At 40.6% G+C, this 23,481-nt stretch overlaps 1 protein-coding gene across 1 annotated transcript; it reads left to right on the top strand.

Moving 5' to 3' along the window:
* The first annotated feature begins 18,298 nt into the window (after positions 1 to 18,298).
* LOC132677592 (procathepsin L-like) lies at positions 18,299 to 22,144 on the top strand. The gene is made up of 7 exons (XM_078436885.2): positions 18,299 to 18,428; positions 18,721 to 18,840; positions 18,943 to 19,077; positions 19,276 to 19,500; positions 20,199 to 20,361; positions 21,259 to 21,376; positions 21,858 to 22,144. Exons 1-7 carry the CDS (start codon positions 18,303 to 18,305, stop codon positions 21,955 to 21,957), a joined length of 987 nt encoding a protein of 328 aa, XP_078293011.1. The 5' UTR covers positions 18,299 to 18,302; the 3' UTR covers positions 21,958 to 22,144.
* Positions 22,145 to 23,481: the final 1,337 nt, after the last annotated feature.

Here is a 23,481-nt window from a genome sequence, read left to right as displayed (position 1 = left end):
GTGTGTGTGTGCTTGTGCACATATGCTCTGAATTAGATATAAAAAGCATCTGTTATTAATAGCCACAATCAAAATTCTTCCAAATACTAGCCTAATGGATCTTTCTTATTCTTGGGAAACTGTGTAGATCCCCGTAAACTGCTTCTGCTCTGCTTTGTAAAGTTACAAAGTGTAGTTTTACCTTAGAATAAGTGTCTTTCTTCTAGCCAGAGAAGCTGGGCTGTGAGAAAGGATATGAGAGAAATATATATATATATATATATATATATATATATATATATATATTAAGATCAGAGAGTATTATTTAGGAGGAGAGAAAGTTAAAATGGAATTGGGAAAGACCTTAAATATCTTGTAAGAGTTCCAGTTTCACTGAGAGGTGAAGGGACTGCACAGTGTCACCTGCCCGATTCCCAGTGAGACTAGAACATAGACCTGACTCTTCCAGCTGGAACCCCCTCTCTGGGTGACACTGATCCAGGAGGACCTCCCTTACTCCCAACCCCTGGGGTCTGTGCTATCCGGAAACAGGAGGGGAGGAGAGGGTGAAGGGAGAAAGGAGACTTCTTTTTCAAAACAGAATGATCTATTTTCTTTCTTTTTACTTTTGGTGCAAAGGTGAATATTTATTTAAAGCAGAAAAAGAAATCACAACATTTTATAATTTTTAAAAAGCTAATGCTATATTAAACATTATAAAATCTAGAAAAAGAGTACACTATTTTTGTTAATCAACTACCTGACAGATTTTCTCTTGTTAATTTATTTGGTTGCATACTCTCTGTGTCTGCAAATGACAATGCTTTTGTAGAGAGAATTGGAATGATCCATTTTCAATAACACATGGTCATTGCACATATTCACACAATGCAAGGATGTGAACAACCCTATAATCTCAACTTCTAGAAATCTCTATCAAGATGACACATTCCTAGAAGAAGCTTTATGCATATATATACTACATATATATAGTGTATGTATACATACACACATATTTGCATGTAGTATATATACTTGAATGTATGTTTATATATGTATATATTAATATATGCATATACATATTTGTGTTCATAAATAGTCACACGTCTATGCTTGTATATATGAGAATATACTCCTGGAACGTTTTTCTTTCACTCAATATTTTGTGGCCATGTTTTGCTATTGATGTGTGAAGAAGGATAAACTTTCTTTTTTTTTTTTAACGTTTATTTATTTTTGAGACAGAGAGAGACAGAGCATGAACAGGGGAGGGTCAGAGAGAGGGAGACACAGAATCCAAAACAGGCTCCAGGCTCTGAGGTGTCAGCACAGAGCCCGACGCGAGGCTCAAACTCACGGACCGTGAGATCATGACCTGAGCCGAAGTCGGCCGCTTAACCAACTGAGCCACCCAGGCGCCCCTAAACTTTCTTTTTAAAATTTTTTCAGTGTTTATTTATTTTTGAAAGAGAGAGAGACAGAGAGACAGAGTGTGAGTGGGGGAGGGACAGAGAAAGAGAGAGAGACACAGAATCCATAGCAGGCTTCAGGCTCTGAGCTATCAGCACAGAGTCCAACGTGGGGCTCGAACTCACGAACTATGAGATCATGATCTGAGCCGAAGTTGGACGTCCAACCAACTGAGCCACCCAGGCGCCCCAAGAAGGATAATCTTTCTAATGAATGAACAGCTGTGCAGCACAATATGTACCCAGAATATCGTGGATATCCCACGTGGATATCCCAGAAGATATTAACCAGCCCCTATGGATGGAACAACTTCAGTTGTTCCTCTTGTTATAAACAATTCTGCAATGACATATCTTTGTGCATTTATCTTTCTTTTAGTTGAACTATTATTGCCTTAGGATAAATTCCTAGGGGAATTCAGGATAAAGTGCTAAGTCAAAAGCTGTGGGTATCTAATATTTGAAATCATGTTGCTAGATTGTCCCCTGGAAAGGTTGTGACATTTATATTTCCATTAACGTTTCATGAGAGTGCTTATTTCCCTCCTTCCCCATCATCAAGCATATTCATCTTTTAAACTTTGCCGATCTCTTATGCATTTTAATTTGTGTTCCCTTTCTATTAACATTTTCCCATTTGCTGGCTAGACACTTGTGTTTCTTCCCTGGCTTGTGTGGTCATTCCCTTCACTGGTTTTCTATTCGGGAGCTCATCCTGTGGTAAGATTGACAAGGGGTCCTCATGTGGTCAAGCCTGTTTACCTGCTGCCGGTCATTCAGGGCTGATGACTTTTTCCGTCTTTGAAACCTCTCCTTCAAAGAGATTTATGGTATTTTTCATGTAGGAGTTTTATCTATCTATCTATCTATCTATCTATCTAGTTATTTATTATTTATTTATTTGTTTATTTATTTATTAGTGGTAACATAAATATCTTCCTTCATGGGCGCTCCAGAAGGACTTTTTAAGCGTAGAATGGAGCCACTATGAAACATCTCCAAGCTCGGGAGCATGTACATAATTTTAACTTTATCAACCTCACAATTCACATCCTGTGACTTTGCCCTCAAGACGTCGGATGGTTTGTGCAGGATGACAAAATGCAACCCTCGGAGAGGTACAGGAAACTGCACTTTTGAGAATTTCATTTAGGAAACAAGTGAAAGAAAGAAGAAACCTGTCTGAGGTTTCAGTTTGGGGCAGTAAAGGCAGGTCCCTGGATCCTGTTCATTGACTGCCACTCGGTCACATGGAATCATGAGCTCTTTCTCCTTGGAGGTCATGAGGACTTCTGGGGATGGCCAAGCTGGCACCACACCACACCACACCACATTATCCATCACAGGATAATGGTGTCAATAATGACACCCCCAGAATTTGGTGAGAGAGGGTCCCACTTGCAAACAAGCTTGTGCTCCTCCTCCAGCTTAAACCAGACTTTACAAACTTGATCTGGAAATTCTTTGACTCTACTGACTGGAGTGTTTGGGCTGTATTAACAGCCACATGAAGTCCAGAACATGGTAATCCTGTTGAGAGACAAAGAATGTCCTAAAGCTTGGGGTAAACACAAGGCCCTGATATTAGGGCATACAAATGGGACTTTCAAATAGAATTATTCCATCTAAAAGCAAATGTAAGGAGTGACCAGAATCTACATAGGTGGTAGCTCAGCAAACAAATGACTCTCAGAGATTCAGGCCTGAACTTCTGAACTTTGAAAATGTGATCTGTTTTTTTTTTTTTTTTTTTTTTTTGTTTTTTTTTTTCCAACGTTTATTTATTTTTGGGACAGAGAGAGACAGAGCATGAACGGGGGAGGGACAGAGAGAGAGGGAGACACAGAATCGGAAACAGGCTCCAGGCTCTGAGCCATCAGCCCAGAGCCTGACGCGGGGCTCGAACTCACGGACCGTGAGATCGTGACCTGGCTGAAGTCGGACGCTTAACCGACTGCGCCACCCAGGTGCCCCTGTGATCTGTTTTTTTAACAAACAATTTTTCCTGGGAAAAACTAGCTGGGGAATATTATCTTTAAAAAAAATTTTTTTAAATGTTTACTTTTGAGAGAGACAGAGTGTGAGTGGGGGAGGGGCAGAGAGAAGGAGACACAGATTCTGAAACAGGCTCTGGGCTCCGAGCTGTCAGCACAGAGCCTGACACCTGCCTCGAACTCACGAACCAGTGAGATCATGATCTGAGTTGAAGTCAGCCACTTAAGTGACTGAGCCGTCCAGGTGCCCCAGGAATATTATCTTAAGCAACTAAGTTTTAGCTGTAAAAGATGTTGCCTGTTTATGAAGAATGGACAGAGTCCACACTCTCATACCAACCAGAGCCAAGTGGCACCTACCTCTGTCAGCCAGGCCCCCAAAGCCACGACCCAAACAGAGACCCAGTGAGGCAGCATTGTACTGGTTCCTGCCTTAGGCTTCCTTCACTCACCTCAGGAATTTTTTTTTCTGCACATACTTTGAAGTGGCAGCCTCAAAATTCTTGGGACCATAGGACAGAGCAAGGGCTCCCTCACTGACACACTCTAGAAACAAGTCAAACCCCACCTTCTTCAACAATCCCCAGACCTGTCCTCTACTTCTCAGAATGTTTCTGGATGTTACAAAAGTTCAGGATATTGGAACCAAATTGTCCTGTGCTTAAGAAAAAAAAGGTAAAATTGAAATCACAATTACCCTGAAACCTTATAGAAAGGAAAAAAAAAATTACATTCTTTCTCTGTCCCTTAAAGTTATAACTCTTATTACCTTCAAAACGCAGCCCATAATCACCTGAGCCTGAAGGGGAAAAAGGGGGGTGGGGGAAGAAGCCTTTTTATAATACAAACTTCAAAAGGGCTTGTCTGGGAGAAAGAATTCCTTTTTCCTCAAAGGTCCTTCTAATTGGACTATGAGTCAAATTGACATGGAACAGTTCAACAGAAGAAAATCAAGTAGAATAGCATAAGTATGGGGATACACACAGATACGAAAATTTCAAAGACAGACAAAATAAGGCATATAGGTCATTCTGAGCTAAGGAGAAGGAGGTAGGGGACTGGGACTTCAAAGGGAAGGAATGCACTTCACAAGAAAACAAAGAGTAAGTATTTGGTAAAGAAATGTGTGCCCTGCTATATAGATGGGTTACTTAGATAAAATTTGTCTCTGGTAATAACCTTTATTCTGGAAAGATCCTACAATTTAGATTCCTCTATGTAGTTAAGGGAGAGGCAAAAGTTTCTCTTGAGCCCACAAGGTCTCAGTTGTCTTTGGCTCAAAATAATTCACAGGCAGAAGTGGCTCATTTGGGGCAACCTGCTCTCAGCCCCTGTGGGCTCTTGGGCCCAGGCTCTAACACCTCTGAGAAGAAACCACTATGTCCTAAGAAGTCCATCTTGGGGGAAAAAAAAAACTTTATGCCTTTGTGATGCAAATTTTCCACTCCCTTTTCTAGAACCCAAGAGCCATTCTTTAAAATGCAAATTTTAGGGGGTGCCTGGATGGCTCAGTTGGTGGAGCTCAGATCATGATCTCATAGCTCTTGAGTGAGTTTGAGTCCTGCTTTGAGAGCCCAAGGAGACTGCTTCGGGTTCTGTGTCTGCCTCTCTCTCTGTCCCTCCCCTGCTTGCTCTCTCTCTCTGTTTCTTAAAAATAAACATTTAAAAAAATAAAAAAATAAATAAAATGCAAATTTTAGGAGAAAGTTTCTCATCAGAGGGGAAAAAAAACAGGGGGAGGTATTTGGAAACTGGGCCTATAATGTCCTTTCCATAAATATTAGTAAAAATACTATAATATTTTTAGTTATATCTATGTGTACATATCTGTGTCCATAGGTATGTTGTAAATGTGAGATATTTGCTCTACCTCCAGATGGTATTGCTGAAATTATTTTGTAAAAGAGCTCTATTTAGTTGGTTTAAAGGCAAGCACTGTAAAGACTGGGCAATCTAAAAACTCAGAAAGCTAGAAACTAATCCTAATGTTTTCCAAGTTTGTGTGATCTGAAAAATTATTTGATATTAAGGCTAACTTAAGGTTGTTGGTATAAATAACGTAGACATGTCTTCAAAGTTATGGCCATTAAAATTAAAACTTTTATTCTGCCTGTGTTCACTGAGAGTTCAAATAAGTTCATGCTATCTCTGTTGCCAAATTTATCAGAAACAAACCTACTTAGAACAATGATTGACTTTGTCTAATGTCTCATGAAGTTTTAGGGTAGTCTAAACAATTGTTAAGAATAGGTAAGTTGAAAAGATGTGAATAAAAAAAGAAGTGTTTCGGTAAATTTTACAAATAGTTTCCTCAAATCCTTTTGGTAACCTAAACCACATTTGGCTAAGTAACGAGTTAGGCTGAATTCATTGAATATCTAGATTATTTCCAAATAAGATAAAATAACAAACCATTAAGCATTGAACATAGGATTATATACTTTTGTCTTATTACTGAGAAATTAATGATAAACTTGGGTATGTCAGCAAAACATGTTTTGTGCTTTATGAAAAGGTAGTACTATGAAGAAACATCTTTCTAAATTAGAAAATGTATTATAAAATGTATTTGCCAATTTAAGGAATTTCAATGTAACAGTTCACAATTGCTTACTATTTAGTTTTCACCAGAAACTGAATTTTCTAAGAGTTAAGAATTCTAATAAATGTCATTAGGACTACTAAAAGTAACAAGGGAAACAGCAGTATGCAAAGAAATGAAGATGTGTTTTTGGTAAGAAAAAGATTTAAGGAATAAAACCACATTTTTGTTGAGGGAAAAGAAAATAATTTTGCCCTAAAGTGAAGCTAATTACTTACAGAGGGAAAGCTAAGGACAAAATTTAAAGGTAAAAAAGAAAGTTGGGGTGCCTGGGTGGCTCAGTCGGTTAAGCATCTGACTTCGGCCCTGGTCATGATCTCCCGGTTTGTGACTTTGAGCCCCACATCGAACTCTCTGCTGACAGCCTAGAGCCTGCTTCAGATTCTGTCTTCCCCTCTCTCTGCCCCTCCTCTGCTCATGCTGTGTTTCTGTGTCTCTCAATAATTAATAAATGTTTACAAAAATTTTTAAAAAGTTGTAAAATTTTATGGAAAAAAAACCTTTGGAAAATGATTTTATGAGTGATCAGTAGTAGCTAAGATTAGAATAAATTTATTCAAAATGTGTTTTAACATCAAAAACCCTGAAGCAAAATTAGAATTTGTTTTTTCTCTCTGTTAAAAGAAAAAAAGTTTTCTTAGATTATGGGCTCAGGTTTTTATTAGAAATTGTGAACAAAGTTGCTGTTTTTACCTTTAATGTAATCAGCTTAGAAAAACAAAGATGCTCAAAAAAAATAAAAAAAAAGTGGGGGGGGCGCGTGGGTGGCTCAGTTGGTTGGCTGTCCGACTTCGGCTCAGGTCATGATCTTGCGGTCTGTGAGTTCCAGCCCTGCATGGGGCTCTGTGCTGACAGCTCAGAGCCTGGAGCCTGTTTCAGATTCTGTGTCTCCCTCTCTTTCTGACCCTCCCCCGTTCATGCTCTGTCTCTCTCTGTCTCAAAAATAAATAAACGTTAAAAAAAAAAGAAAAAGATTTTCTTTTGTCTTTAGCAAAACTTTGATTATTCAAGAAGACTGAGTCTTAATATTAAGAGCTAAATTTTGTTTACAACTATATAACCTTCTGCATTTGCCTTTAAAATCGTTTATTGTCACTTGAGTTAAATAAATAAATATTGTTTCATAATGATCTGTGATCCAATTTAATGAAATGTCAAACCTTTTGATATTTTTTGACATACTTCCTAAAGTCAAATTCTAAAAATAAAGTCTTTTGACCACGATTTAACTGAAATAGTCCAGAGGGCCTATAGAACATTCCAGAAGATTTGGGTGTCCTTATAAAAGAAGATATTACCCTAATTAGGCTTATTTGTTATGCTAAATTATATGAGAAACATTGTCAAATAAGTGATACTAACACTCAAATTACATTTGTGTAGATACAACTTATTAAAATGAGTGTTCTAGAAATTGTGTAAAACTCCTTGGAATCTGGTATGTCTTGGTATGTTTTTACCTAAAAGTGTTGTGTATTACACAAATAACCAAATTTTCTTGTCAACTCCGTTGTAATGATCTCTCATCAGATCTTTAGCCAGGGCCATTTTTAAGTCTCTTGTCATTTATAAACAGTTATACTTTTACTCAGATGCTTTTACAAAAGCTTCCTGCAAATATTCTTCATCTTCAGAGAAATTCATGAAAAGAATTTTTGATAAATACAGGCTTCTGATAACCTTAAGATCATAAAGTGAACTGGGTAAGAATTTCAACTAATGGAAAAACTGGATTCAAGCAGAACAAGAATTAATAACATTGGACTGAATGAATGGAGGAAAATTATAATTTTTATGATATTAATGTTTGAAACATTGCTGATTTTAAAAATGTCTTGTTTTTCCAAATTTAAGAAAACTTTTTCTTTTAGGCTGACAGCAGTTTGACAAAATATACTTTGTGAACAAATTAAAATGTTTCTTTTTCTCCCTCTAGGACTCAGAGAGTCAAAGTGAGTCTTCTTATATTTTCATGGCAATGTATTTACTTGCATAAGTTCAATAAGAATGTTTTCTCTTTGTAACAGGACACCATTGAAAACACTGGTTATATCACCAAGGCTTTGACTAAAATCTGTATTTGCGAGACATGCACCCACTCAGGTATAACCAGACTTCTTTAAATAAGTACGGTTGACTTTATGGAGCCTATAAAGCCCCTTGAAGATGTCAGCCCAGTACCTTGCTTACAGAGTTCCCAGAAGCCTTATCAGGTCCAGAGGGCCTATGGGACATTCCAGAAGATTTTGGTGTCCTTATAAAAGAAGACATTACCCTAATTAGGCTTATTTGTCCTTGTTATTGACCTTATAGAAGGTCACTTCCTGGCAAGTGCAGGAATTGCAGGATATTTTGGGCACCTGGAGAAGAGAGGCATTTATCCAAATCTATAGGTATTGCAGGTGAACTCTGATAGAAAGTATTTGGCTTGGCTTCTGCTTCAAGAGGCTTTTAAAAGTCTAATCTAGAAATTCCTTATAAAAAAATTCCAAAAAAGCAGATTTAAAGGAACCTAAAGGATCCATTGCTCTTTTACCATACTTATATAAACGATCAGGCCAAGTTTACTGAAACTGGACTCACTTTGCAAACAACTTAGTCTCAATTTGGCTATCTTTGGTAAAAAAAAATGAGGGTGATTATAGAAAGAAAAATTAAGTTCCAATAACACACCTGGGTAAATATTAGATTCCAAACTAGAGTTGATCCTGATTTCTCTCTCTCTCTCTTTTTAAGTTTATTTATTTATTTTGAGAGAGACAGAGAGAGTACAAGCTGGGAAGGGGCAGAGAAATAGGGCGAATCCTAAACAACTTCTGCACTGTTAGCACAGGGTCCAAGCGGGGCTGGAACTCAAGAAACCCTGAGATCATGCCCTGAGCCAAAATCAAGAGTCAGATACTTGGCTGACTGAGCCACCCAGGTGCCCCAATCCTGCTACCTCCAGTTTCTGGAAGCAGCTCTCAAACTACTTTTTGATTATTCTTCCTGCTTTCTAACTTGGAATCATTTGAAACCAAAGCTGCCCTTTTTCTTGGAGCCCAGAAAACTAATACAAACAACTAGATATAAACTTCAGAGAAATCACAACAGCTCATGTATAGACACACTCCATGCCTGTCGCTCTGTGGGCCAGACATTTGAACTGCTACCAAGTAAAATCTGTCAGACTGCCACTGCCTGTCCTCACCGTATCTGATGGTGTTTCCTCCCTGACATGTAGACTTTTTGACTGGCTGGGTCTAAGAACTCAGAAAATGGTTTATACTTTGATCCAGTGATTAACCACTGTTTTTCTTTTGTTTCTATCGCGATGCCTCTGATTTAGTACCTGATTGCTTAAACCATAGCCCTAACTTTGAAAACACCTACCTCATTGCCTTCTAAAATATTGAACTAAACTGACCTTCTATCATAACTGACTTAAGAGGCTGGGTCAATGAAAAGGAATGAGGGGCACCTGGGTGGCTCAGTCTGTTAAGTGTCCAACTTTGGCTCAGGGCATGATCTCACTGTTCATGGGTTCAAGACCTGCCTCAAGACTCTGTGCTGACAGCTCGTACCTGCTTCCAATTCTCTGTCTCCCTCTCTCTCTGCCTCTCTCCCTCTCAAAAATAAGTAAACGTTAAAAAAGATTTAAAGAAGGAATGACACCAGCTCAACTTTGCATGTGTAAAACTTCCAGGGAAGTTTCAGAGGGGGAACTGTAGGGGTCAAGGCAGGCTGCCCCAAGATGGGCCACTTTGGCATATTGATTATTTTAAATAAAGTTATTTAACAGACAGCCTGTGCAAGGAAGGGCACTCACTTCCCCCTCTGTTCCCCTAAAGATAGTAAATATATCTGTCATGTAAAAAGTGCCTTCCCTGTACCAAGAGGTCGACAGAGATGACCAGAGATGGGAAATTTAGAGCCAAGAAGGCTGTTATAAATAGCCCTGTTACTTTTTACCAATTTACCACCAGCCCCAATTTTTTTCAGAATTCCCTACTAATTGAAGCTCCCAGAGTTAAGTTTTTTATTTTTTATCCTGTATTTTTATCCTGACAGATTTATTGTCTTTGTTTACATTAATGCATATGGGATTGGTTGGTAGGGTTAGAACTAGGCAAAAAGTCCATTTATGTCCATTCTCACAGGCAGCAGGTGCTTTGTCTTTTAGCTGAGGTCAGCAACAATTCTGAGAATTTGAGTCAGAAGACATGCATAAGTCTCAGTTTCCTTACGGCTCCTGTTCCATTTGAAAGCTAGTCTTCTAGCCTAGCTAAGAAGACTCCATTTTGAATCTTCTTTTACACTAACCACATTGCAGGTGTTCGTTAGTCACATGAAGTAGTAGCTACTGTCTTACACCACAGGCTACAAAACATACCCATCATCACAGGAAGTTCTATTGGATGGTCCTGCTCTAAAAAATCTGTTTCGGTCTAAAAATTGGCAGCAGTGGGATTCTTAAATCACTGTATTCCCATAAACCAAAGAGGTCAAATGCATTTTTGGATAACAAACTCTTTAAGGACAGGGCCTGGGTTGCTGAGAATGACCTTATAGAACCCCTAAATGCCTTACCTTCTGCAAAGTCTTTAATGTTTTTTGATGATGGTGTTGGCTCCCCAAAGTAGACTCTCTGGCCCCAATTCAAGTATTAGGAATGACCAGGAAATTATTCCAGGGGACTGGAACTAAAGCATAGAGGCCAATGGAGTCCCAAGTGCTCATTCTGCCATATTGGGTACCCCTGGGTCAAGCATGATGAGAGCCTTTCCTTGTCCAGTGGAAAGAGCCACCAGGTTGTACTACACGGAGGGCATAGCCCATTGACTGATATTGCATCCTGGCTACAGGACTTTTTTTTTTTTCAAAGACTCATCCTCTGAGGTCTGCAGAAGAGGAAAGAGGAACATGGTGTGTTATTGTCTCTGGACAGAACCCTTTGCCAGAGGCGTGGGCTTCAGATCTACTTGAACCACTGAAGGAAGTGCAGTTCTCAGGATTTTGAGCTGAAGGTCATGCATCTGGAGGGAATGAGCTGCCATGTTAACAAATGGTTCTACCTGAGCCATTTTGCAAAGGCCATTCTTGGACTCCTCCCTGGTTTCTGAACACATTTGTCTGCATCCTGCCAAGAAATCACCTAAGATGCTAAAACCATAGCCTCTCTTCATAGTTGTAAGCCATGCTCCTTAACTGTTATAACAACCAAGGTCATTAAGCTCTGATTTTGTGCCATATCTCATTGTATGTACTCACCAGCCCTCCGAGGGAAATATCTTTATCATCTCCATTGTGTAGATGAAACACTCAGAGTCTGAATGTTTAGATAACTCACCCAACATCAAGAGGCCTCAGAGGTGGAGTCAAGCCCAGGCAGCCTGGCCCAGGGCTCTTCCCTGTTCCATATCCTGTACCTTGAACACCTAGTCCTTGCCTGCCCCTCACCTCCATCTTCATACCCCCCCCCACACTGAGCCCATGTCTACAGTTTGGAACATTTTCTTCAGAAAGCCTCTCCCTTCGCCATGGCAGCAGTGCAGGTATGAGTGCGAATTCAGAGAGACAGGACAGGTCGGGATGCTGAGGAAGGAGCAGTGAACATTCTCAATGGAGGGACAGAGCTGCAACTGACACTCTATTTCAAAACTCACTTTCCCCAATACCTCTTGAAGGTTCCTTTTCCTCCCTACCTCCTTGTGCTCTAAAAGGCAAGTAAATCAAAACTTATGAGTCTGGAAAAATGAGTAGCAAACTTCTGGCCTTGGCTGTCAGGAGCTGAGTTGGGGTCGGGGTGGAGAGGAGTTCTTTCCCCACCTTCATCTGGGCTTCTGACTACCCAGCAAAGCCGTCAAGGATGGGGGAGAATTCTGGACAAACATTCGGGCAGGCTCTGTACCCTTATATGGCAGATGTGAGGGAGCTTTGAAGGAGAGGTGAGCGAGCAGACTTCAGTCAAGTTTTCAAATCAGAAAATGAAAATGGATTCAGCTTCACAGACCAGAGCCCATGGCTATGACATCTGTGACAAGTTGAGGCTCCAAGCTCACGCTTCTTAGCCCACCATACCCAAGGAGTATAGTGCTCCATGTGCAAGGGTTAAATACAAACTGCTGGCCTCACTGCTTCTGAGCCATTCAAGTTCCTGTGTCTTGTTTGCTAGCACAGCCACCTCAGCTGTTTAATTAGATGCTCTGTTCTGATTTCCTGCTGAGCAGAAAATTCCAGAGAATTACAAAATGATGGAGGTGAGCAAAATACCTTTAAAATTTTGAGGACATACTGGTGATTATGTAAATAGGAAACAGAACAATGCCCTTCTCAATAATGTCATGGAATAAGGGGCCAGTCTGCTCTCTGCTAGCAATACCCTAAAAAGTTCATTGTAAAACCTAATCTTACCTTTCTTTAAGTGGCATGTTCCCTTTAATAATCTGTTATTTTCACAATGTTGCATTCTTTCTAATAGGTGTTTTTTGGTGCAACTAATTACATTTTTATCTGACTTGGGTGTATTCAAAAAATTGGCTTTATTTTCAGATTTCTGAAGAACCAGGCCCCAGAGCAGATTCTTAAAGTGGACCAGCAGCATCAGTATCCCCAGGAATCTTGTCAGGAGCACAAATACTTGTCCCCCCCACCCCCCCGCCCCAATCTGGCCAGGCCTACAGAATCAGAAACTCTGGGCCTCCAGAGTCAGGATTCCAGGTGATTCTAAGACATGCTACTGTGGGAACCACAGCTCTAAAGCATGAGCTTGAAAGACTCTTTAGAAAAGTGGAAGGTTTTTTTTAAAAAAATTTTTTAACGTTTATTTATTATTGAGAAACAGAGAGAGACAGAGCATGAGCAGGGGAGGGGAAGAGAGAGAGGGAGACACAGAATCCAAAGTAGGCTCCAGGCTCTGGTCTGTCAGAACAGAGCCCGATACGGGGCTCGAACTCACGAACCGTGAGATCATTACCTGAGCTGAAGTCAGATGCCTAACCGACTGAGCCACCCAGGTGCCCCAGAAAAGTGGAAGGTTTTTAATTAAAATCTTTAGTCTTCACCATTGATGCTTCTGAAACAGCTCCATTCAACCATCAGAAAGACCACATTTTCTGTGTATGAAACCAGGGTTCCTTCCCACTGATTTCTCCTTGACCGGAGTTCTGTCCTTCCTCTGAGCTATGATCCTGCAGTCTCTGCACAGGGTGGCACCCTCTCCATGGCCCTCTGGCCTCTGGTCCATGGCTGGAGGAGAAGCAATCCTTCCCCCTGGCTTCACTGGCTTTTAATAACAGGTAGAACTCTCTGGTCTTAAGAAATAACCAAAATTACTTTATAAATCCCAAAACTTTCCTCCAGCCACTGCCCTATCTCTGTCTTCAGGTAGATCCTGGAGTCTAGGATGCCTGTCTACAGTGACTGTCTTTCATCTCCTGCTACCACCTCAGGCTGCCAGATATGACTCCATCCACTCTATCAGGAGCACACTGTCCAGTTCTTCTGACCCTATCCCTGGGCAGTGTTGGGTCCCTTGGCTACTGTCTCCTTCTTGGCATGGGTCTCTCCTGAGCATATGTCCACTTCTTTTCTGACCTGTGATATTGTGATTTATAAGAAACATGTATTTGCTCATTCAATGACCAAAATATATTTCTAATATTTGTTTGGTCCTTGTCCACAATTTCTGGCTTACAACCCCCTAAACCCTTGGGATTTCCTATGTGTTGAGAGTGATCAATGTGTCTTTTGTTATGTTAATAAGGTGACTTTTGGAAGGAGCCTAAGGATGGAGGCTAGTTGCCAATAGAGTCAGCCATCTGTTTAGAGGGTTGGAACTTTCAGCCTCGCCCTCTGACCAGAAGGGGAGAGGTGAGGGGCTGGATGTTGAATCACTTGCCAATGGCCAATGATTTAGTCAATTGTATTTATGTAATGAACCTCCTTAAAGCCCCCAAAAGAGTTTTCCAGGTTGATTAGCATGTGGAGATTTGGGGAAAGCTGGCAGGACTAGAGAGGGCAGGGGAGCTGTGTGCCCTTTCCCACAGCTTGCCCTGTGCAACCCTTCCATATGCCTATTTCAGAGTTATATTCTTTATTAAAAAACTGTGGTCTAGTCAGTAACTAAAGCTGGAAGCTGCCCTAGCAAATTAATTGAACCCAGAGAGGGCATCTTGGGAATCTTTGACTCATAGCCAGTGGGTCAGAAGCCCAGACAAGAGTCGGGGCTTATGACTGGCATCTGAAGTGGGCAGGAAGGGCAGTCTTGTAGAACTGAGCACTAACCTGGGGGGTCTAATGCTATCTCTGCATAGGGTGTCTTTAATTGAGTTGAATTTTTGGATACCCCACTGGGGTCTGAGAATGGATTGGTGCTGTGTAAGACATTGAAATTGGGTCCAGGAGCCTTTCATGGCCTTCTTTCTAAGTGTCTACATGTGCCTTCTCATTTGCTTTTACAAACTCCTGTCTTTCCTATCTCAATGGCAGTGCAGGATGCTATCGGGATGCAAACAGTGGGAGTTAACTCAGTCTCAGGGCCAAGAGGAAAGGTCATTTAAACACCAGCAAACTATCTAGTCAAGTTGATGCTTGAGATGTGGGTTCCTTACCATGATGCTGAACACTGAAGGTACCCTGAGAGGCCATCTAGCACTCTCTGGGTGACCTTCCATCCAATCTAAGCTGGACTCTGCCCCCCCCCCCCCCCCCCCCCGCTAACCACAAGGCTTCACATACAGAGGCTCCTGACCAGACCTGAGAGTCAGCTTGCCTCATCACTGAACCAACAAGGAATAAGCACCTAGAGCTCATACTTTCAAATCAAACCCCAAAATATCTAAATCAAAGATGCACCAGGACAACATCAGGCTTAACCCAGGGATTCAAAGTGACTCAACATCAGACAATCCACTGAAGTCTTGCATTAGAGTAAGGCAACAGTGGTAGGGATGTAGAGGCTAGAATGTGCCATCAGAGGATGCCATGCTCTCCTTTCTTACTGCAGCCTTGGGCAGGGTGGCTCGTACAACCCAATGCAGAGTTCAGGGTGAGTATAATTCAGGACCCAGGATTGTTCCTCAACTAACTATGGCTTGGTAGCAGTAATAGAAGTAGCAGAATTTTAACATGTACTTGACATTTTCAGTCTTCCAAAAGGAAACATCAATTTTCTTTTTCAAGAAACATTCTGATTTTAACCAATGGGCTATTAATGCTTTATTAGAGACGTTATCTGAAATGTGCACCTCAAAGATTCCAACTGAAATCTTCAAAATCTCTTAGGAATACCTTAATTTGGTGAGTGTACAGCACCTGGTCTAAAGACTGCAAAGCCATGAGGATAAGGTTTTGCTGGAAACAGAGGTGAGAGACAGCACCTTCGGTCATGGTGTGTGTTGCTTTGATGAATGTGGTGAACACTCAGGGGAAGACCCATGCACCATTCATATGCCTCTTTTCTCAAGCTGAGGCCCTGGGTCCCTTCAAGTGAAATCCCAAAACAGGGAGCTGGGAAGAGCTTGGGACTCCCCCACTCCATTCTCAGAGGCCACATATCAAAGATTTGAGGACATTGGTGGAATGGTGCCTGAGTGACCGTCCTTCCATAGGCAGGGGATGGAAGAACTTTTGGGATCTCTAGCCTGTGATCAGCTCTCATTTCTTCCTGATCAGCTTCCCAGGGTAAATGCTTGGGTCTGTCTGAGGGGGAGTCCAGGAGTTCTTTCCATTTTCTAGCATCCCCCAAAGCACAGGGAAGGTGGGACCATTCACTGGTTTTCATTGTACTTTGGGCACATGGACTTCAGCAAGCTCATAGGTACAAAGAACAGACCGGTGGTTGCTAGAAGTGAGGAGTGGGGTGTGGGAGAAATGGGTGAAGGGCATTAAAAGGAAAAAAGAAAAAAAATAATGCTGTCACCTGTTTAATTATTTTGTCCAAATCAACTTTAGTTCAAATTGGTATAGTTTTGAGAGTGGAAAAAAACATGAAAATAATTCCAATAATATAAATTTTGAAATATTCACTAACACTAGTTTCAATTATTATGGTATACATAGAAAATATAATATTTCATACAAAATACTTATAAAAATAAAATTATTTTATATATTTTAATATATATGTGTATATATATATATATATATATATATATATATATATGCTTTAAAGGAAAATGAAACACTTATAATGGTTACCCAAGCATTAAAAATAATATAAACACAGTAATTATTTCTGTTATATATTCACACAATTTCGCACTTCCTTAGCTATCTTATCTCATAGCTTATCACTGCTATTATTTCTAAGGAATATGTTTTTTCTCAATATTGACTTTGTTTTAATTTTTCATCAGACTGCCTAGAATATTTCTCAAAATTTACATTTTTTGGTCAATAAATTTGAAATTCTTGGTACTCCTAATTGACATTTCTATGAAGAACACAATATTGGAGAAAATATATGGGAAAATATTCTGTCTACGAGTGCTGAGGGATGTGTGCTCAGAGCAAATTCTGCTAAATGCAGGATGGTCTGCATTTTATTTTTTCATATGTAAATGTGGAAATATTTGAGCTCAAAACAGATGTAGGTATACATCATCATGATTCCTGGGAAGAGGTGAAAATACCAACATGAGGAGGAGTTTGGAAGAAGTGGATTCCAACCCTCATGGATGACTTTGAGGGGCTCAAGTCTCCAGTGGGAGGAAGACACTACAGGTGGAGTGGAATGAGCAAGGGAACTAGGATTAGAAGTGGAGCCTGGAAATGGGACTCAATGGCTTCAATCTCATGGTAGAACTTGAACGGATGAGGAGTTGCTTCTTATAGATGAACAAAGAACATGGTTTCTTGAGATGGAAAAGCATCTTGACCTCCTGGTGAAGATGCTGTAAAGATTGTTGAAATGGCAACACAAGATTTAGGATATTACATATCTTGAGTTGATAAAGCAGATATAGGGTTTGAGAGGACTGAGTCTAAAATTGAAAGAAGTTTTACTGTGGGTAAACTGCTAACAAACAGCATTGCGTGTGGCAGAGGAGTCATTCATGAGAAAAGAGTCAATTGCAGCAAACTTCATTGTCGTCTTATTTTAAGAAACTGCCTCTGCCACCCCAACCTTTAGCATCCACCACCCTGACCAGTCAGCAGCCATCAACATTGAAGCAAGACCCTCCACCAGCAGAAAGGTCACACTTGCTGAAAGCTCAGATGATGGGTAGCACTTTGTAGCAATGAAGTATTTTTTAATTAACGTCTGTACATTTTTTTAAAGATCATAAATACTATTGCACATTTAATAGACTATAGTGTAGTGTCAACATGACTTTTATATGCACTGGGAAACCAAAAAGTTCATTTGACTCACTTCATTGTGATATTGCCTTATTGCAGTGGTCTGGAACTGAAGTGGCAGTATCTCTGTGGATGCCTGTGCTGTCTTTTGCCTCCATTCAGAATGACCACCTTCAACATACTTTTACAGTTAAAACTTGTCAGTGAGCTGACTTTGGCTTTATTCTTTTGAATGGTGACCAAAATTTCTCTTATCTCTCTTCTTTATCTATAAAATGAAAATACACTTATCTGACCTGAGTTGTGAGAAAAACGTCTAAAAAATGTAGTTATCACAGTGTTAGATCCACAGTTGATAGCATCTGATCACTAACTGTATTCCAATGTGCCTTTATGACACACGTCCTCCCCATCTTATAATGACATCAATTAACTGGAGGTGGACATCTTTTTCTTTGCTGAATATGCGTATACTTGTTTTTGTCAGCTGGACCACTGTGAGCTCATTGTTTTAGTCAAACCAATTAAGGATGATTTGAGGGGGGACATGAGTCCACATGATTGTCTAGAAGTTTTTGTTCTGCTAAAAACAAGATATAATCATCAAGAAAACTTCAGAATAGAAGCCATCAGCTTGGAAAACAAAAGCAAAACAAACAAGATCACAGTGTGCCCAGCTGGTGTGGGCAGGGCCAGTGAGGCCAAACCCCAGGGCTTTAGATGGGTGGCCTTAAAGCCACTGCCCAACATCAGAGATCCCTGGGACTACACCTTCTGACAGCATCTGCACAGCTACATGATCAGGTGAGCAACCCGGTGGGGCTGGTACAATCTTTGGGTAAGTACTTGGGAGAATAAATTCAAGGATTTTACTCCATCATAGTGATTTTAACATCTAGAAGAAAGGAGGATGGATTTTTAGACAGATAGGTCTAATCAGATACTCATTTCTTTTTCCTTCCTAGGTTTTGAAACATGTATCCTTTTGTCTTCCTGATCGCCCTTTGCTTGGGAATAGACTCAGCTACTATAGAGCTTGATCAAAGTTTAGATGCACAATGGATTCACTGGAAGGCAACACATGGGAAGCAATATGGAATGGTTGGTAACATCCAAACTATCCAGGGGACCCAAAGAGAATGTCCGTGCTGGTGGTAGTTCGTAGCACAGAGTAGCATCTTGAGGCTGCTCTTCCTAAGGCAGTAAGCTGGGCACCATGACTGCGCACAGTGTGGGCATATGTCCTGCTGTGTGGTTGCTGGAGAACAGCTCCCAGAAGCATCAAGCCATCCCTGGCTGTGATTTCTTCTCCCCTCTGTGAGCACATCCACTTGGCGCAGGTCAGTAGGTTTTAAACAGAAATAAAGATGATAAGTCATATGTTTGCCTCTAGAATGAGGGCTGGAGGAAAGCAGTGTGGGAGAAGAATATGAAAATGATTGAACAGCACAATCGAGAACAAAGCCAAGGGAAACACAGCTTCACGATGGCAATGAATGGCTTTGGTGACATGGTGAGTGTGGCACGGATTGCTGAATGTTTTGTTCTCTCTCTCCTCAGTACTTTGCCAAAAAAATCTTATGCTTGTCAACATTCTACTTTCTTTTCCTTGAAGACCAATGAAGAATTCAGACACATGATGAATGGCCTTAAAATCGAGAAGGATGAGAAAGGGAAAATGTTTAAAATACCTTTCTTTGCTGATATCTATGTACCTGTGGACAGGAGACAGACACCTGCTGTAAGTCCTGTGAGTATCAAGGATGACCAATCATCAGGTCTCTCTCCAAGAAGAAAGCCAAAAAGAAAGTGTCCCCCTTGCTATGGTTTCCTGTTGTGGAAACCATCTACCATGTTAACTATATTTTAAAAGAGTTTTCAGATCCATAGACTGCTGTCAGTCTTGCTATTGGTTTTGTAGACTGAGACCTTGATAATTTGTTTTCAGGGTCGGTGTGCTTCTGGCTGGGCTTTTAGTGCAACTGGTGCCCTTGAAGGACAGATGTTCCGGAAAACTGGCAAACGTGTTTCCTTGAGTGTGCAGAACCTCCTGGACTGCTCTTGGCCTCAAGGCAATGAGGGCTGCAATGGTGGTCTAATGAGCAATGCCTTCCAGTATGTTAAGAACAATGGAGGCCTGGACACAGAGGAATCCTATCCATATGTTGCAAGAGTGAGTGGAGCTCCTCACTTGTCACCATTCCAGCTCTGCCCTTAGAGCTGAATGCTTTTGAAGAAAACAGACACCATATTTAACATTCGCATTTTCAATTGTAGACTATCTGCAGCCTGTCAGGACTGTCATTAAACGGTATTAGGCTGGCATAGTTCTCTGCTTAGATGGTTACCACATAGCTGTTTTTATTTCTATATCACATGGAGATATGCATGCCTTTCTATATAGGGTACAGATTTCTCCAAGGTGAAAAACTTCTTATGGACAGGTAGACCACAAGTGTTTCATTGAATCCAGACCAATTAGCTTTGCTTTTTTTTTAAGTTTATTTATTTATTAATTTTGAGAGCAAGAAAGACAAAGCATGAAAGGGGGAGGGGTACAGAGAGAGAGAGGGAGAGGGAGAGAATCCCAAGCAGGCTCCATGCTCCGTGCAGAGCATGGGGCTTCATCTCACAACTGTGAGATCATGACCTGAGCCGAAATCAAGAGTTGGATACTTAACCGACTGAGCCACCCAGGGCCCCTCACACCAGTTAGTTTTTCAATTTCAAAACAATAAATACCCTTTCACCTCCTGGGTCGCTTCACAACAAACTTGACTTGGAAATCTTTTACCTGTAAGCTGCCTTGAAGTCATGTTCCCCAGGAAGTGGATGGTTGTAATCAAGTTTCTTTTCCCTTACCATTCAAAGGATGGACCCTGCAAATACAGGCCTGAGCATTCTGCTGCCAATGTCACCGCCTTCGAGAACATCCCCCAGCAGGAGGAGGCCCTTATGATGGCAGTGGCAAATATGGGGCCCATCTCGGCTGCTATAGATGCAAGCCTGGATACCTTCCGCTTCTATAAAGAAGGTAAGCATTTGTCGATGTAGAAATTTAGGTAGAAAAATTGGAAAACCACCCTAAGAAACAGCAAGAGTGACACTTTGGTATGTAGAACTCAATGTAGAATTTAGGGGTGTGTGGACTTAACATAGTTGTTCATTCTGTACATGTAATATTTATGCCTGCTCTTTCCATATGCCATGAGTTGACATATCCCCATGAGGATAAGTATATCATAAATATATTTAAATGGTTACATAATTTGATTGGTATGGCTTACTTTACTTTTTTCTAAATATTAAAATTTTTTTTAACGTTTATTTATTTTTGAGACAGAGACAGACAGAGCATGAACAGGGGAGGGGGAGAGAGAGAGGGAGACACAGAATCTGAAACAGGCTCCAGGCTCTGAGCTGTCAGCACAGAGCCTGACGCGGGGCTTGAACTCACGGACCGTGAGATCATGACCTGAGCTGAAGTCGGACACTTAACTGACCAAGCCACCCAGGCGCCCCATACTTTTTTCTAAATATTAGACCTTGATAACTTTTAAAGAATTTTGCTACTGAAATTAACAGTGGAAAGTAGCCCTTGGCTCAAGTAATTTTATGTTCTCTGCTGTTTCCCTAGGTTGACATCCTACAAGTAGAATAATAAGGTTTCAGTGGGTGATTTTTTTAATGACCCTTGACTATTATTTTCAAAAGGGATTGTGACAGTTAGTATTTCTCCTGGTGTGAGATGAGGGCCTAAATCCCCACCCCTTCCCACTAAACAAAAATATCTGACTTTTAAATCTCATCTGAATTCATATCAATATCACAACTGAATTTTGAAATGCCTCCCCTACTGTGGTTGATAGGCTGGGTTACTATGACATGTCACGTGGGAATCCTCACCCCAGCATTGAATATTACTCCCCAGGCATTTATTATGATCCAAAGTGCAGCAGTGAAGACCTGAATCACGGTGTTCTGGTGGTTGGCTATGGCTTTCAAGGAAAAGAACCCGATAACCAAAAATATTGGTTTGTCAAGAACAGGTATGAAAATCCAGGAATACGTACTTTTGAATTTGAAAAAGGAATGTTTTTTGGAACCAGTGTTTGGACGCAGGTCCCCCAACCCTTGAGCACACTTCTGAAATCCCAGCAGTGTTTACCCCATCTAGGGGGGAACACAGACATAGTCATATAATGACAACGTTAAGATATTGCCTCACCTGCTAGAGTCCTAATATAGTTTTGGTACCACTGTATTTCTAAATTGTAACTTTAAAAAATTTCTATAACACATCTGGGTCCCAAAATTTTCCTTTTCCTGCTCACATTGCAGTTTTGTGAAAGGTCTGGGGATAGAATTCTGTGCTGGGTTAGAACTCAACCATGAACAAGAACAGCCTCTCCTGATTCTTCCTAAATCTGTCCTGGTCTCTGCTGCACTGTTCAGTATCAAGTGTTATTATTCATAAAGATAAACGTGTTTTACCATTTGTAACAATTGGAAAACCCTGTCTTCTTTCAGCTGGGGTGCTGACTGGGGCATGGACGGCTACATAAAAATGGCAAAAGACCGGGACAACCATTGTGGAATCGCCACCATGGCTAGCTTTCCTATCGTGTAAGATCATGGTGATAAAGAAAGCCTTGATTGGCAACAGAATATACAGAAAATAAATTTTATTTTTAAGTCGATCACATCTTATTGTGCGGGATAAAACACTTGAATCACCGAAGATCCAAGTTGTGATTGGATTCTGTGCCCGTTCACACTAGTGATGAAACTACTTCTTTAATCCCTGCTCTAATCAGTGGTGTGTGGTTAACTTTCTTAATAACTTTTGAATTTCATGTTTTAAAAGGTTGCATGAAAGTTTTACCTTTTAAAATAAAATTTACTGTCATATGCTGAGGTGTGATTCTGTTTTTAATACATAAACTACTTTATAGTAAAAAATGCAAAGGTTTTGTGGAGAGGAAGAAATGTCCTTATTTCCTCCAGTATTCCTCCTAATTTCCTTCCTTATTTCCAAGTGGTTTAAGAATTTAATTGAGATGAAATGGGTCAATGGGAGGAAAAAAAGCCTCAAAATTTTATTATCAGGCAGGGAGGCCCAGTAATGAGTTTGAATACCGACCCCCCCACCCCCCGCCCAAAAAATGATCAAGTTGGGCAGGGTTTTGGTGTTTTTTTTTGGCAGTCTTATATATTTTAGACAAAGACAATAATTTGTGAGGAATTGACAGGAAAAAGAGGTGTGTGGGAGCTTTAAATTGTAGGAATTCCAAGTGGCATCTGGGCTGAGTTTGTATATGAGTGAAAAAGTAACAAGGTTTGTTTCTACAGCTTTCTCAGCTTTGAAGCCCCATCTTGCTGATAAGGATGTCTCTTTACGTCGTAGCACATGGAGGGGACCTTTCATATGGGCCACTCATTTCCTGCTTTCAGGAGGGGCATGTGACAGCCTGGGTGTTGTTGCACCGGTTGCATCCCAAGTAGCTTCAACTCAAGATAGTCAATATGCCATGGTGGCACATTTTGGGGTGGCCTCCCTGGGGCTCAGAGTTTCTTCCTCTGAAACTCCCCTGAAAGTTTATATAATAAATAGCTGAGCAGGTGACTGTGGAGAGAGAAGTCCAGTTTGGATTGAGCAGTAAGAAATCTACAAAGAATAAGAAAAGCATAGATCACCATGAGGATGCATGAATGGGTGAACGAGGGTGTGGGGTACAGGCTTCTAGTATGGAATGAATCGGTCACAGGAATCAAGGGCACAGCATAGGGAATATAGTCAACAGTATTTTAATAGCAATGTAGGGTGGGGGTAGCTACATTTGTGGTGAGCACAGCATAATGTATACAGTTGGCAAGTTACTATGTTGTACACCTGAAACTACGGTAACATCGTGTGTCATTTATGCTCAAAACATTTGGAAAAAAGAAGGCAAGAGGATGAATAAATAGAAGAGAACGCATTTCCCCACACCTCATGAAATGAGTCCCACAATCCTGGAAATAGATCTGCTCAAATAAATGTGTTTCATTTATTTGGTGGAAAATATTAATTCCTTTTTAAAAGTAGATTTAAGTTAGATATTATGTGCCTCATTTGGGTTAGATAAAAAGCAACATTTTCCACTGATGATTG

This window comes from Panthera onca, chromosome D4 (genome assembly GCF_046562875.1).
Source record: "Panthera onca isolate mPanOnc1 chromosome D4, mPanOnc1 haplotype 2, whole genome shotgun sequence".
Taxonomy (NCBI): domain Eukaryota; kingdom Metazoa; phylum Chordata; class Mammalia; order Carnivora; family Felidae; genus Panthera; species Panthera onca.
Note: the sequence above shows the minus strand (reverse complement) of the source record. Positions and strands in the feature narration are given on the sequence as shown.